The sequence below is a fragment of the Xiphophorus maculatus genome, chromosome 1, assembly GCF_002775205.1.
Source record: "Xiphophorus maculatus strain JP 163 A chromosome 1, X_maculatus-5.0-male, whole genome shotgun sequence".
NCBI lineage: Eukaryota > Metazoa > Chordata > Actinopteri > Cyprinodontiformes > Poeciliidae > Xiphophorus > Xiphophorus maculatus.
The window spans coordinates 30,777,700-30,790,113 of NC_036443.1; the positions used below are offsets into that span (position 1 = coordinate 30,777,700).

The 12,414-nt window shown below is 46.8% G+C and overlaps 1 protein-coding gene across 2 annotated transcripts in view; it reads left to right on the forward strand.

The window, feature by feature from the left end:
• Positions 1-12,414, forward strand: part of LOC102233239 (IQ motif and SEC7 domain-containing protein 2-like) — a 117,359-nt gene that overhangs the window by 7,012 nt on the left and 97,933 nt on the right. For both annotated transcript variants that reach the window (XM_023339625.1, XM_023339631.1), the window contains exon 2: positions 231-1,652. In XM_023339625.1, the coding sequence (XP_023195393.1) occupies positions 973-1,652 (680 nt within the window). In that variant the 5' untranslated portion in view covers positions 231-972. The remainder of the gene's footprint in view (positions 1-230; positions 1,653-12,414) is intronic.

A 12,414-nucleotide genomic window follows, 5' to 3' on the forward strand; every position in this document is an offset into this window, starting at 1 on the left:
GATGTAACGATGCACATGAAGCAGGCTGAAGTGGAGCCGGGGCGGCGTGTGGAGATGAATAGTGATGGAGAGATGGAGTGTAGGAGGAGGAGATGCTGGTTTTATGAGGAAGGAACAGAGGGATGAGAAAAGAAGAGGTGGAGTGAAAGAAACGGCTGTTCTCTGCAGGTCTGATCTCTGATTCTGCTTCTCATCTGCTTTTTCTTCCTTCTTCCTTCATGTGACTGCAGGTGGAAGGATGTGGAGGGAAGACCCCGAACGCGTCCTGGTATCCATGGAGACAAGCGGGATCTGAGGTGGTCGGCGAGCCTCGGGGATCCGGTCCGGCTGCAGGATGGACCAGGCCGGCTCTTCCTTCAGGAGATGAGTTCTGAGTTCTGCTTTTCCTGATCTGACTTCGCTCTGAACCGTTGGACCGTCACAGCAGCGCTCCGGGTCCCGGGCCACCATGAGGCTCCGCAGGGAAGCCGGGGATTAGGTGGTGCTGCAAACGGTGCGCCCTCTGCAGGATGAAAGAGGAGCTGCGGACTTTGTTTCAGCAGGTGATCGGGTTCCCTGACTCGGGGCGGATTGATCCTCTGACCCGTCCAGTCCGGCTGCTGGAAGCTGAAGTTCTGGATGGAGATAAGTGAGCGGATACGGATTTACTGAGCAACAGGAACAGAACCGAACCGCTGAGGACCGAGCTGTGAGATCTGCTCTGGTGGGACGGCTGGGCAGGGAATGCTCCACCGCTCCACACAACGCCCCGACTGGAGCGCACAGGGCGGGCATCCATCTTGATTTTTACATCAGAACTCAAAGAGGGACAAGTCCTCTCCCCCCCACTCACCTCAGGTGGGGGGGAGGGTGAAGTACTTCCTGTCTGAAGGTGTAGGCCTCAGGGCCTCAGGGTGTAGTTTAGCTTGTAGAGTAGGCTTTCATTCCTGGACCAAACCGGACCAGCCAGAACCGCCTCTGTAATCTGAGGTCATGGATGCCAGTCAGGGTCCGGGTCCAGGGAGTCCGGAAAGCCCCAACCGGGCTGTGGAGTACCTGCTGGAGCTCAACAACATCATCGAGAGCCAGCAGAAGCTTCTGGAAACCCAGCGGCGCCGAATCGAGGAGCTGGAGGTCCAACTGGACCGTCTGAGCCAGGAGAACAAAGACCTGCGTTTGGATCGGCAACCCGTCGCTCCGCCTCCGCCCGCTCCTCCTCCTGAGCCTCCGCTCCCACCTCCTCCCCCGCCGCCGCCTTCGGCCCTCGCCACGGCAACCAAAAACCATCACCACCACAACAGCCAGGCTCCGCCCCCACCTCCCACCTCCATCCCACTCCACCACAGCCACCAGTCCCACCAGTCCCACCACCACCACGCCTACAACAGCACCCCCGCCGCCGTCTCGCCTCTGGCCTCTGCCAACCCAACCTCCATCTCTATACCGACCCAGATCCCGGCTCCGGCCTCGCCCACCAGCCCGGCGCCACCACCGCCGCCTCCCATCCCGCCCAGGGACCAGCCGCGGGCCCACAGCCGGCTGACCCGGGTTCCCTCCACCAGCACCGGGACCAACACCAACTTCGTGGAGAAGGAGAAGGAGCGTCTGGAACGCCTGCACCGAGCCAACGCCTCCAACAACCACCACGCCCACACCCTGCACCACCAGAAACCGTGAGTGTTTCCGTGTGTTTACCAGAACCAGAGAGAGCGAGAGGAACCGGAAAACCAGACGTACCGACCCGGGCCCAGTTAGCCGCTCTGAGTTAATCACTCAACAATATTTCCTCTTTAAATGGCCGAAATCCTCTGGTTTTCTGGGTCTCGTGCTCATCTTTGATCGCTACTAACTCTGCAGCTTCCCTGACAGGTTCTGTGTGTAAAGATGCTTTAAACTTCCTTTTGTTTTTCTTTGCTTGATCTCCGCTGGCCAGAAACACTCAGGCAGCATCGGTTGGTTTGGAGAAAACGATTGCATAACTTTTTAAATGGCTGCAGGAGACGAGCTTCTATCCTAATTAGGAAAGTGCAGGGTGGCTGTTGTGTGCATGAGTGAGAAATATTCACTGCACAGGTTGAAATTTACAAACTGCAGCAGATCATGATGTGTGAAAGTCTGCCAGACTGGTTCTAATGCTGAACCGGTTCCTTCTGTTTCCATCTGGGATCCAAATGCGACGTAACAAAGGAAAGACGGGCCAGATGCAGCGGTGGAGACGGCTAACTTAGAAAACGTTTAGCTTCCCTAAAGTTAATTTTTACATTTAAGCCCTAAAGTACTAACTTACTTGGCTGTTTTGCTGTGGGGAGCATCACTAGCTAAAAAGTTAGCTTTGCTAACCTTTTAGCACTAATCATAAACACAAGTTCTGCTAACGCTAAAGCAGAAGTTAATGCTAGCATGCTAATATCAACCTTGTTGATGCCCACCACATGTCAAAGACACAACTTTGTTTCTTTTTACTTTAAAAAACAGCCAAGTAAATGAACCTTTAGAAGCTAAGTGTGCTTAACATTTTCGAAGGTAGCAGAATGCTAAAGTGCTAAAAGAAAAAATTGCTCCACTATTGGCACAATAGCTGATCAGTGCTAATGCCACCACAGCCCATATGTTTCTGTCATTAGTCTCATTCAGTCAGCTCTGCTTTTTCTCCTTTTGTTTTTCAGTCCCTCCATGATCTCCTGCATGATGCATAACCTGAACAATGTACGTTAAATACCTAGAATATCAGAAAGTACTGACAGCACAGAGTACTTATGTTTTACATTTAATTTACTTTATTATTTTAGAGAAGCAGAAATATAACAACATGATATTAGCAGGTCAATTAGTTAGGCTATCTGCTCCAACAGTCTGCAGTCAGCTAACGGTCTTTAGCTTCTGTAGTGCGATGGCCATTTTTCTTTGTTGTGATCGTATTTTTTACTGTGAAAGACTGAGCATGACTATTAGGCAGTGACATCTGTGGATTATTATGGGATGTTAATGATTCATAACAACCTGTTCATGTTAGCTAGAGCTTCATAATACTGACAACATGAATGTTTCTCCAGATCAACACTGGAATAAACGACTCAAAGACTTGAGACTTGACTTGGACTTTCCCCTTGAAAATGTGAGAAGACTTGGACTTAGAAACTGACTTGAGAACATCTCTGAGTTTTGGTAGTCTATATCTGGATGGAAGGAAATCTCAGGCGGCTGGTTTTTGCCAGATTTGTTGCCAATATGCCACATCAAACAAGCAAAGTTTTTGGTTTTCCTTGATGATAGTCTGAGCAGAACCAGATCCGCTGGGACTGAAAAGGAATCGACTGTGAACACAGTGAGACTCGTGTGTTTTAAATCTTGATGTTGCACTGGAATTACTGTTTTACAGTGTTACTACATAGAGACTAATCATTGATCATTTCAAAATAAAAGCTAATAAGATGAGTTCAAAACCAGAATTTTTTAAAGGTTTTGTGCGTTTCTGTGCACAATATTTAAACACTTTGTAAAATCCCACCAACATTTGTGAAAAGCAGCTCATATTTTAACATCAGGCTCAAAAGAAACTCCCAATCTGGCAACACAGAGGGTACTGAACGTTTTAGTGCCCGCCGCTGGTCAGGTGGTATTTGTTTGGTCATGTGATGCAGCAGAGGATTGTAGATGTTTAACTGAAGAAGAGAAGAAATGTCAGTGGTTCTGCTTGTTTTGTTTTTTTATGTGTTTAATGGTAAGGAAATGTTTACTGGTAAATATCTGTTATGACATATCCACTTTCAATATTCTGTCATTTATCGTGTCATTCGGCCACTGATAATAATCGGCCCATTTCTGTGAAAAAGTGTTTGATCGGTGATCGCCGATCACCGTCTCTTGTTGCGATCATATTTATCTCACTTCTCAGCCTGCGTGTGCAGCTCCTCTGCTCCTTCCTTCGCACTGCGCAGCGCGCCGCAACAAGTCCGGCGTGAGGAACTTTAACGCTCTGAGAGTTTGCGTGTTGCGGCGGAAAATTACGTCGGGGGTGAAACACATCAAAATGCATCAACACAACGAATCTAATATGGTATTTAAAACACAAGAACTTGACGGAGTTTGGCTTCATCGAGGCTCAACGCAGGGAAAGAAGGGACGTCCGGAGCGGCCGGACAGCAGGTAAAGCAGCGCAGCTGCTAACACGATTAGCATCACGGTCAGAAAGCTAAACAAATAACCCGAACAATAATTCAAGTCTTGGAGCTGCGGAGTGAGACGCCGGTTCTGCTCCCGCTGTTGGACCGCTGCTACTGGTGGTGATATTTCACAGACGGAGCGCCGGCGAACTCTCACACCAAACATTTGCTTAAAGCTGCAGCAGGTAACTTAAAAAAAAAAGATTTTATATATGTATTAAAATATGTCTAAATTAGGTGACAGTTAATTTTTCCATTTTGCCAGATAACATCGTATTATTTATACCTAAACCGAACAATGAACAGCCATTCCAGACGATCGGCAGAAATCGGCCTCATGGATGATCGGTATCGGAATCAGCAGCATAAAACCTGATGGGAGCATCAATAATAAATTTTATATCACAAAAAGAATTTCCTTTAGCTTTGTCACGATAAATTACAATTAAGGACATTTAAAGAAAAACAAGAGCGTCCTTATTGTCAGGATTGTTAGTTTTACTATTTCCTCCACTGTTTGTTTTAAATCATCAATAAATACCAACAAATTTGGAAATACAGATACTGTGTGCAGTTTAGTGATTCAAATGGCACTTTTTATGTGGCTGGTTTTCTGAAGCGGAACAGTAAACATGGGAATGTTTCTCAAAAGGATCATTTGTGTTTGTGGGGCTGTAATTGCTGTGACACAGTCACATTCATACAGCCACCTAAAAAATAAGTAATAGTTCTTATTGCCACTGTTATTGTTATCACAGCTGGACCTCAAAATATTGTGATAAAACTTTAAATCCATATCAGCAACACTATTCAGAAATACAGAAATATTATCTTTAATGCTGAAGGAGGTGAAGCAGGAAGTTTTCTGTAATGTGAGCGAGAGCTGAAAGGACTCTGTGTCCTCGCTGCGCTGAGAGCTTTTCCTCACCCAGTCCGTGTTTTTCTGCTAACTGGTAACACCGACTGGCTGCTTGTGGGAAGCACTGGTCACGGCAGCCTCTGTTGCTAAGCGACAGTGGAAAGCCGGTTTGGAGGACGGCGCTCTCACCGGCAGCTGAAATGGTTTTAACCCCGGCTGGCGGGTGGAGCGTGGCAGCAGACACGAGCAGAGAGCGAAGCTCCCGATGGAGCGGCAGGGCGAGCGAGCGAGCGAACGCAGCGATGACTCAGATTTAACGCCGCTGAGAGCCGGTCCAACACGGAGCTGCTCGGGTTGTGACTCAGATCCTTTTAGGTTTGAGTCAGGGAGTGTTCAGGTTCAGCTGGAATCATGTGGGATAAACAAAGTGACCTGAACCTCACTCATGATGTAACGGCTTCTGAATGTGTCAGAGCTTCTCACACACCTTTTACCTGTCGCCCCTCCAGCTGAGAGCTGCGCTGGGGTTTCAGAAATCCACGACAACTTGACAACAAGCTGAAGCAACTGTTACAACAGAAATCTTAAAAAAGATTTACAATGTCTCATACAGTATCTGTCTAGTAGTGGGTAGAGATCCACCGATCCGACATTAATATCTGTATCGGTTCTGATATTGAAAACAATTTGTCTGTCTGTCTTTGTCTTGCTTTATTATTTATTTCACATTATGAATTCCGAGTTGAACTTTCTGAACCATTTGAAATAATGCTTGCTGATTATTTGTACCTTTGACTGAAGCAGTCAAACTATTGTTTTTGCAATAAAGAGTGAGATAAACCATGAGGGGACGAGATCAGGGTTATTAAGCTGCTGTACTAAAGCTTCAAAATAACCTTTAAAATCTCTGAATAATCAACAAAAACTTTTCATAAACCTCAGAAACCCAAACTGGGCTCCATGTTGTCGACCCAACCTGAGCCTCTGGTCCTGTTGACCCGCTCTCTGTCCACGGCGCTGACGCCTCGTCCTCGCTGCGCTAATGATGCTAACAGGACAGAAAACAAGCCCAGTCAGCGGCACCACGGGCCAGGTGTGTGAGTGTGTGTGTGCGTGTGGGGGTTGGGGTGTGTGTGTGTGTGTGTGTGTGCGTGTGGGGGTTGGGGTGTGTGGGTGTGTGTGTGTGTGTGTGCGTGTGTGGTTTCACCTCTTCTCTCCAGGGCCCTGCAGACAGTCGGACCTGGCTGACGCTGCACAGTTTGGGCTTCCTTAACTTTCCAGATCTATCTCAGTAAATCCAGTTCAGAAAGTTGAAACTGTTGTAAGATGTACGGATGTTTAAAACCCCAGAAGAAAACAAGATGAAAACCAGCGAAGAAGACACTGAACGAAGTTTCCTGGAAACAAAATGGAGAGGCGACAGATTTTAGCAGTGGGAGGATTTTTCTTTTGTCTTTTCGATAAAGACCACAAAGTATTTCTCCTGCTAGCGCTAGGCTAACACGTTTGTTTTGGTTGTATTTACCCAGAATGCCCTGCTCTGTAGTCCACTTCCTGCTTTTGGAGTGGGTTGCAATCTGCTTGGCTTTCACATATGCATTCAAACCGAAGCCGAGTTCACTTCAACCAAACCCAGACCAATGTTTGTAGGACCAGAGTTTATTTTTGTTGGTTCGAGTCACATCTTCCTAAACGAACCGGACTATCCAGGCAGACGGACTGGAGTTGGATTAAAACCAACTGGAATTGGATGAAAGGGAACTGCACTGGTCTGGTGTGAACACCCTAATAAGAGAAGAAGGATTGACCGGAGAAATGGAGTTGGTCTAGTTAAAGGTTTGTTCTCTCTTCCCTTTAGCTCTGGATTTTTTAAATGAGCTTTTTATGGTTGGAAATGAATCCTAATTGTTCTCCGTCGTTCCTTTAATCACCTGCCGCTGAGTTTAAACGCATCGTTTCTACCTCCTGACACTTGTCCCCTCCGGCTCGCCGTACTCGGCCCGTCCAATTAGGGCCGGGTTAGTCGCCATCTCTGCTGTTGATCGATGGTGTGATCATTCAACGTTTGACCTGCTTGTTAACACACACACTCACACACACACGTCAGCGCGTCTGCCTGTTATATTTGGCAACATGGAAACGAGATGTGCTGCCGGTGGGATGAAGGGGGTAGCTGTGTCGTCATGGCAACAGCTCCTAAGGAGGAGAGGAAAGCGCTTCATGGTTTGATGACAGCGGGCGCGCTCGGCTCTAATCCCGGCTGACGTCACTCGGGATTTAATCCGTCTCCTGATTCCTGTTGGAATCTGGACCGGGTCAACTCCAGACCCGCCCAGCTCACCGGGACCGGACAGTACCAGATGGATTAGGTCAAAGGGCAAGGTCAGAAGTTTACATACTCCGAGTGAAGAGACACATCTGCCTTTTTAACTCACTGTCTGGAATTAAATCAGACCAAACTTCTCAACAAAAAAAAAAAATTATTTTCATTCTGTTTATTAAAGTCTGTTCTGGTCCATTTCTCCTGACAGAACCGGTGGAACCGGGTCGGGTTTGTAGGCCGCCTCGATCAAACGTTTTCAGATCTGCCCACAAATTATCTACAAGATCGAGAATTTATCTCTGCCACACTTAGAGCGATGGGACCAAAAAAGTATTGTATTACAGTATAAGCTTCATATTAATCAATCAATAATTATTCATCATTTCTCTGTTATTTGGTTAAAAGCTAAATGTTTAGCTTGCTAACGAAATATTCAATCTGACTGAAATTAATGAATAGTGTGGAGAAAATAAGATTAAAAAATGAACCTGACTTATTTTCTCGGACCGACTAAATAAACCAAATTATTTCTGTTCATATTTGACTTGACGCCCCATAAAATCAGACAAAAACTCCATAGTTATTTATATTTTATAAGTAAAGCTAATATTATTCCTTTCTAATAAAAACTGAGTGGATTGGTGTGAAATTCTAGTTAATGGTTGTCATCACTGTAGTCAGATGTTTAAGTGTGTTCCTTTGTAAATGTTCTGGCAACATGAATTGGGATTAATCAGCGAGTGAAGTCCGGCGGTAGCGGCAGATTGTTGGCAGCGCCGCAGCAGAACCCAGATGGCCTGCAGCAGCGTTTGGCGGCAGCTGATGTTGAGATGGGACTTTTCTTTTAGTTTCCACAGAACAGCAGATCCAGATGCAGCGCGGCAGATGTTCTCGTTTGGTGAGTCGACAGAAATTTGAGCGATTTTCTGAAGCTGCAGCATCACAGAATAGAGTGGAAATGATACTTAATAAAGTCCTGAAACACTTCAAAGACATTTGATTTCAACATAAAAGTTTTAATTCTCAGGCTGGAATGATTAAATCAATTTCACAGGCTTTTACAAATCAGGTACAAAAATGAATAAAATCTCCAGAAATAAATAATAGAAATAATTACCAGGGATGCAAGATATATCAGTATCAATACCGATATCGGCCGATGTTGATCATATTTTAACATGTCGGTATTAAGTAAAGCTGGGCTGGCATTAACAATCGATGTTTATTTCCATATTGGTTCAGGACGTTGTTGACATTTGTTGGTATTTGTTTGGTCATGTGAGGGTGATGAAGGATTATCAGGAGTTTAACTGAAACAGTTTGGGTGATTTTACAGGGAGGCAAACATGTAGAGACATGGAATCGTATTTCCCTACATTGATTAGCGACGTGTCGTTGGTTAGCGACGTGTCGTTGGTTAGCGACGTGTCGTTGGTTAGCGACGTGTCGTTGGTTAGCGACGTGTCGTTGGTTAGCGACGTGTCGTTGCATAGCGACGTGTCGTTGGTTAGCGACGTGTCGTTGGTTAGCGACGTGTCGTTGCATAGCGACGTGTCGTTGCATAGCGACGTGTCGTTGGATAGCGACGTGCCGTAGCATAGCGACGTGTCGTTGGTTAGCGACGTGTCGTTGCATAGCGACGTGTCGTTGGATAGCGACGTGTCGTTGGATAGCGACGTGCCGTAGCATAGCGACGTGTCGTTGCATAGCGACGTGTCGTTGCATAGCGACGTGTCGTTGCATAGCGACGTGTCGTTGGTTAGCGACGTGTCGTTGGATATCGACGTGCCGTAGCATAGCGACGTGTCGTTGGTTAGCGACGTGTCGTTGGTTAGCGACGTGTCGTTGCATAGCGACGTGTCGTTGCAGAGCGACGTGTCGTTGGTTAGCGACGTGTCGTTGGATATCGACGTGCCGTAGCATAGCGACGTGTCGTTGGTTAGCGACGTGTCGTTGGTTAGCGACGTGTCGTTGCATAGCGACGTGTCGTTGCAGAGCGACGTGTCGCTGGTTAGCGACGTGTCGTTGGATAGCGACGTGCCGTAGCATAGCGACGTGTCGTTGGTTAGCGACGTGTCGTTGTATAGCGACGTGTCGTTGGTTAGCGACGTGTCGTTGCAGAGCGACGTGTCGTTGCAGAGCGACGTGTCGTTGGATAGCGACGTGTCGTTGCAGAGCGACGTGTCGTTGCAGAGCGACGTGTCGTTGGATAGCGACGTGTCGTTGCAGAGCGACGTGTCGCTGGTTAGCGACGTGTCGTTGGATAGCGACGTGTCGTTGGATAGCGACGCGTCGTTGCAGAGCGACGTGTCGCTGGTTAGCGACGTGTCGTTGGATAGCGACGCGTCGTTGCAGAGCGACGTGTCGCTGGTTAGCGACGTGTCGTTGGATAGCGACGTGTCGTTGCAGAGCGACGTGTCGCTGGTTAGCGACGTGTCGTTGGATAGCGACGTGCCGTAGCATAGCGACGTGCCGTTGCATAGCGACGTGTCGTTGCATAGCGACGTGTCGTTGCATAGCGACGTGTCGTTGGATAGCGACTTGCCGTAGCATAGCGACGTGCCGTTGTTTAGCGGTATCGGCCCAAATTTTCATATCAGTGCATATCGCTGTAAGAAAGGCTGCCATATTTCCATCCACCGCACCAATCAGTTTCAATCATTTATTGGTCCTGTGGAAAAACTGATATTTTCTTTAAGAAAGCTCTCTGGTTGCTCTGGACAGAACGTGAAACATGTAAGTGGAAAAAGGAGGTTTGGTAACTCTGCCTAAACCATGATGCTCTGAGGTTAAAGGTTATGTTGTTAAACTCCTGACTGTATGTCTATGTCTGGTTGGTGATTTGTTGTTTCTGCAGCGTCTGTGTCGGCGCTGTCCCAGGGCCAGAGGCGGCCGCGTTGACCTGAAGGTTCTGTTCAGATGTTTACTGTAACTGTGATAACCGACCAGAACATAGAAAGCTTCTGTATCGGAAAATGTCTGCTACTTCTCATCGCGGCCTGATGACATCCGAGGTAATAAATCTGCTGCATAACCCCAGAGGACGGTGGCAGTGCATGATGGGAAGGGAGCCGCCGGCAGTCCCGTGCAGCGTGTTTCAGAGACAATCTGCAGAAATGACTGAGATTGTGATCCAGAGACATTTCCTGCTGCCTTCCCAGAATGCTCTCTGCTCTGTGGTTGTGCGGGGCGACAGACAGAGCAGGAGTGATGTGGGAGTGCGAAGTGCCAGCGATCGCTGCAGAACATTCTGCTCCCTTTTCTGGATCTTCCCACATGCATTTCTCACTTTACAATAACTGAACATCTGATGGTGTTTTTCTGCCTCTTCACTGCAGAGATGTTCAGTTCTGGACCGGGCCGAGCCGTTTGGGCTGGACGGAGCCGTCTCCTCATTAAACCCAATGAAACACGGCCTTCTGCAGAGCTCCAGCGTTCACACAGCCAGTACAGAACAAAACACAAAGAAAATGGAGCCATTATCTCTGAGTGATGAAACTTTCCTGCGATAGGCGGGGAGGATAAAACTTGGAGCTGTGTGGGCGTGTTGCTCCAGGTTTTATGGAATGGAGCTGGTCTCCAGAAACTAAATAAAGCTTAAATTAAAAAGGATTTAAATAAAATATGACTCCTTAAATGTTGTAATGGTAGTTTTACATCATGTCTGTACTCACTTGCGTTGGTATTGGATAGGCTAGCAACTAGCATGGCGATGCTAGTCACCCATAACTTTCTGTTTTTAAACAAAACTTTACCAAGGAAAATGGTTGTCATACAATCTGTGCTTGACATTCATTAGATGTATTTATATGTTATATTGACAGTTTACTGTAATCCAACATGGCAAAAACTGTTAACATAATGTATTATGGATTCATCAGATGGCACAGAAACATTAAAACATAAAACATAAACATAAAGGACCGTTTTACAGTTCATATGCAACAAAAATTGATTTGACTTTAAACTCTAACATGGTGAGAACATCCAGAAAAACACATGAGCCTCTTTAGCCAACCAAGCTAACAGGAGATATTCTGAGGTACTTTCCATCTGAGGCAGATGGATAGAAAAAAACTAAATGCTTGAAGATGCTACATGCTAGTTGCGCTAATGCTAAAAGGCAATGCTTGTCAACAACTTATGAAGGTCAGAAAAACTTTTGGATCTGCAGCACTGAAGTGGTCAAACTACACAATAACATAAGCTAATGCTACCTGTTAGCTTCACAGACAGAAACATCCTGGCGGTAACGGGCGTTTTGGTTCTGGGGAACCGAACCCACCTGGAGATGCTGGTCAGATGGTCAAATCCACTTTCAAAAGGTTTATGTGACCCGGTTCTGCCTCAGGGTTCTGGAAAACCTTTACAAACCGTAAAACGTCCAGATGTTCACCTCCATTTTTAACTTTAGACCAGTGGTTCTGGTAGAGGGAACCCCCCCATGTTGCAGTCCACCTTCACTACAGTTTAGTTCATTCTGTAGTTCCTCTCACTCTGACGTTATGTAATATAGAAACGTGTTTCTGTGTGTGTGTGTGTGTGTGTGTGCGTGGAGGATGAAGCGTGTAGCTGCAGCAGCGCCGCAGGCTTCTTATTTAGAGCTGTACTGTACAGCTTGCTCTGCACCTGCCTGTGTGTGTGTGTGTGTCTGTGTGTGTACTCCCTGCAGTGTAAGTAAGAGTGTAGGTGAAGGGGAAAGTAGGCTAGCTGATATGAATAGAGGGGTGATGAATTAGCACTCAGAGCCGAGCTGCAGATTGGAGACCCATGGGTCCGGCTTGGAGCGGAGAGGCGCTGAGGCTGATGCAGACGTTTACAACCGAGGGAGGAAAAAAGAGGAAGGATAAAGCAGGGCTGCTTTAGTTTCCTGTTGTGGAGCACCAAGGCTGACGGTGAAGCCCCCTGGGGATCTGGAGGGTCAACTTCACCTGCCTCAGCCTGTGTTTCAGATTCAGATCTGTGGATATTTAATGTAAATCCAAACACTGAACAATTCAATGAATATAAGAAAATGATGTACCTGCTTCAAGGACTTTTACTCTCCACTAAAGGAGATTTAGTCTGTTTGACTCACAAACATTTAGTTC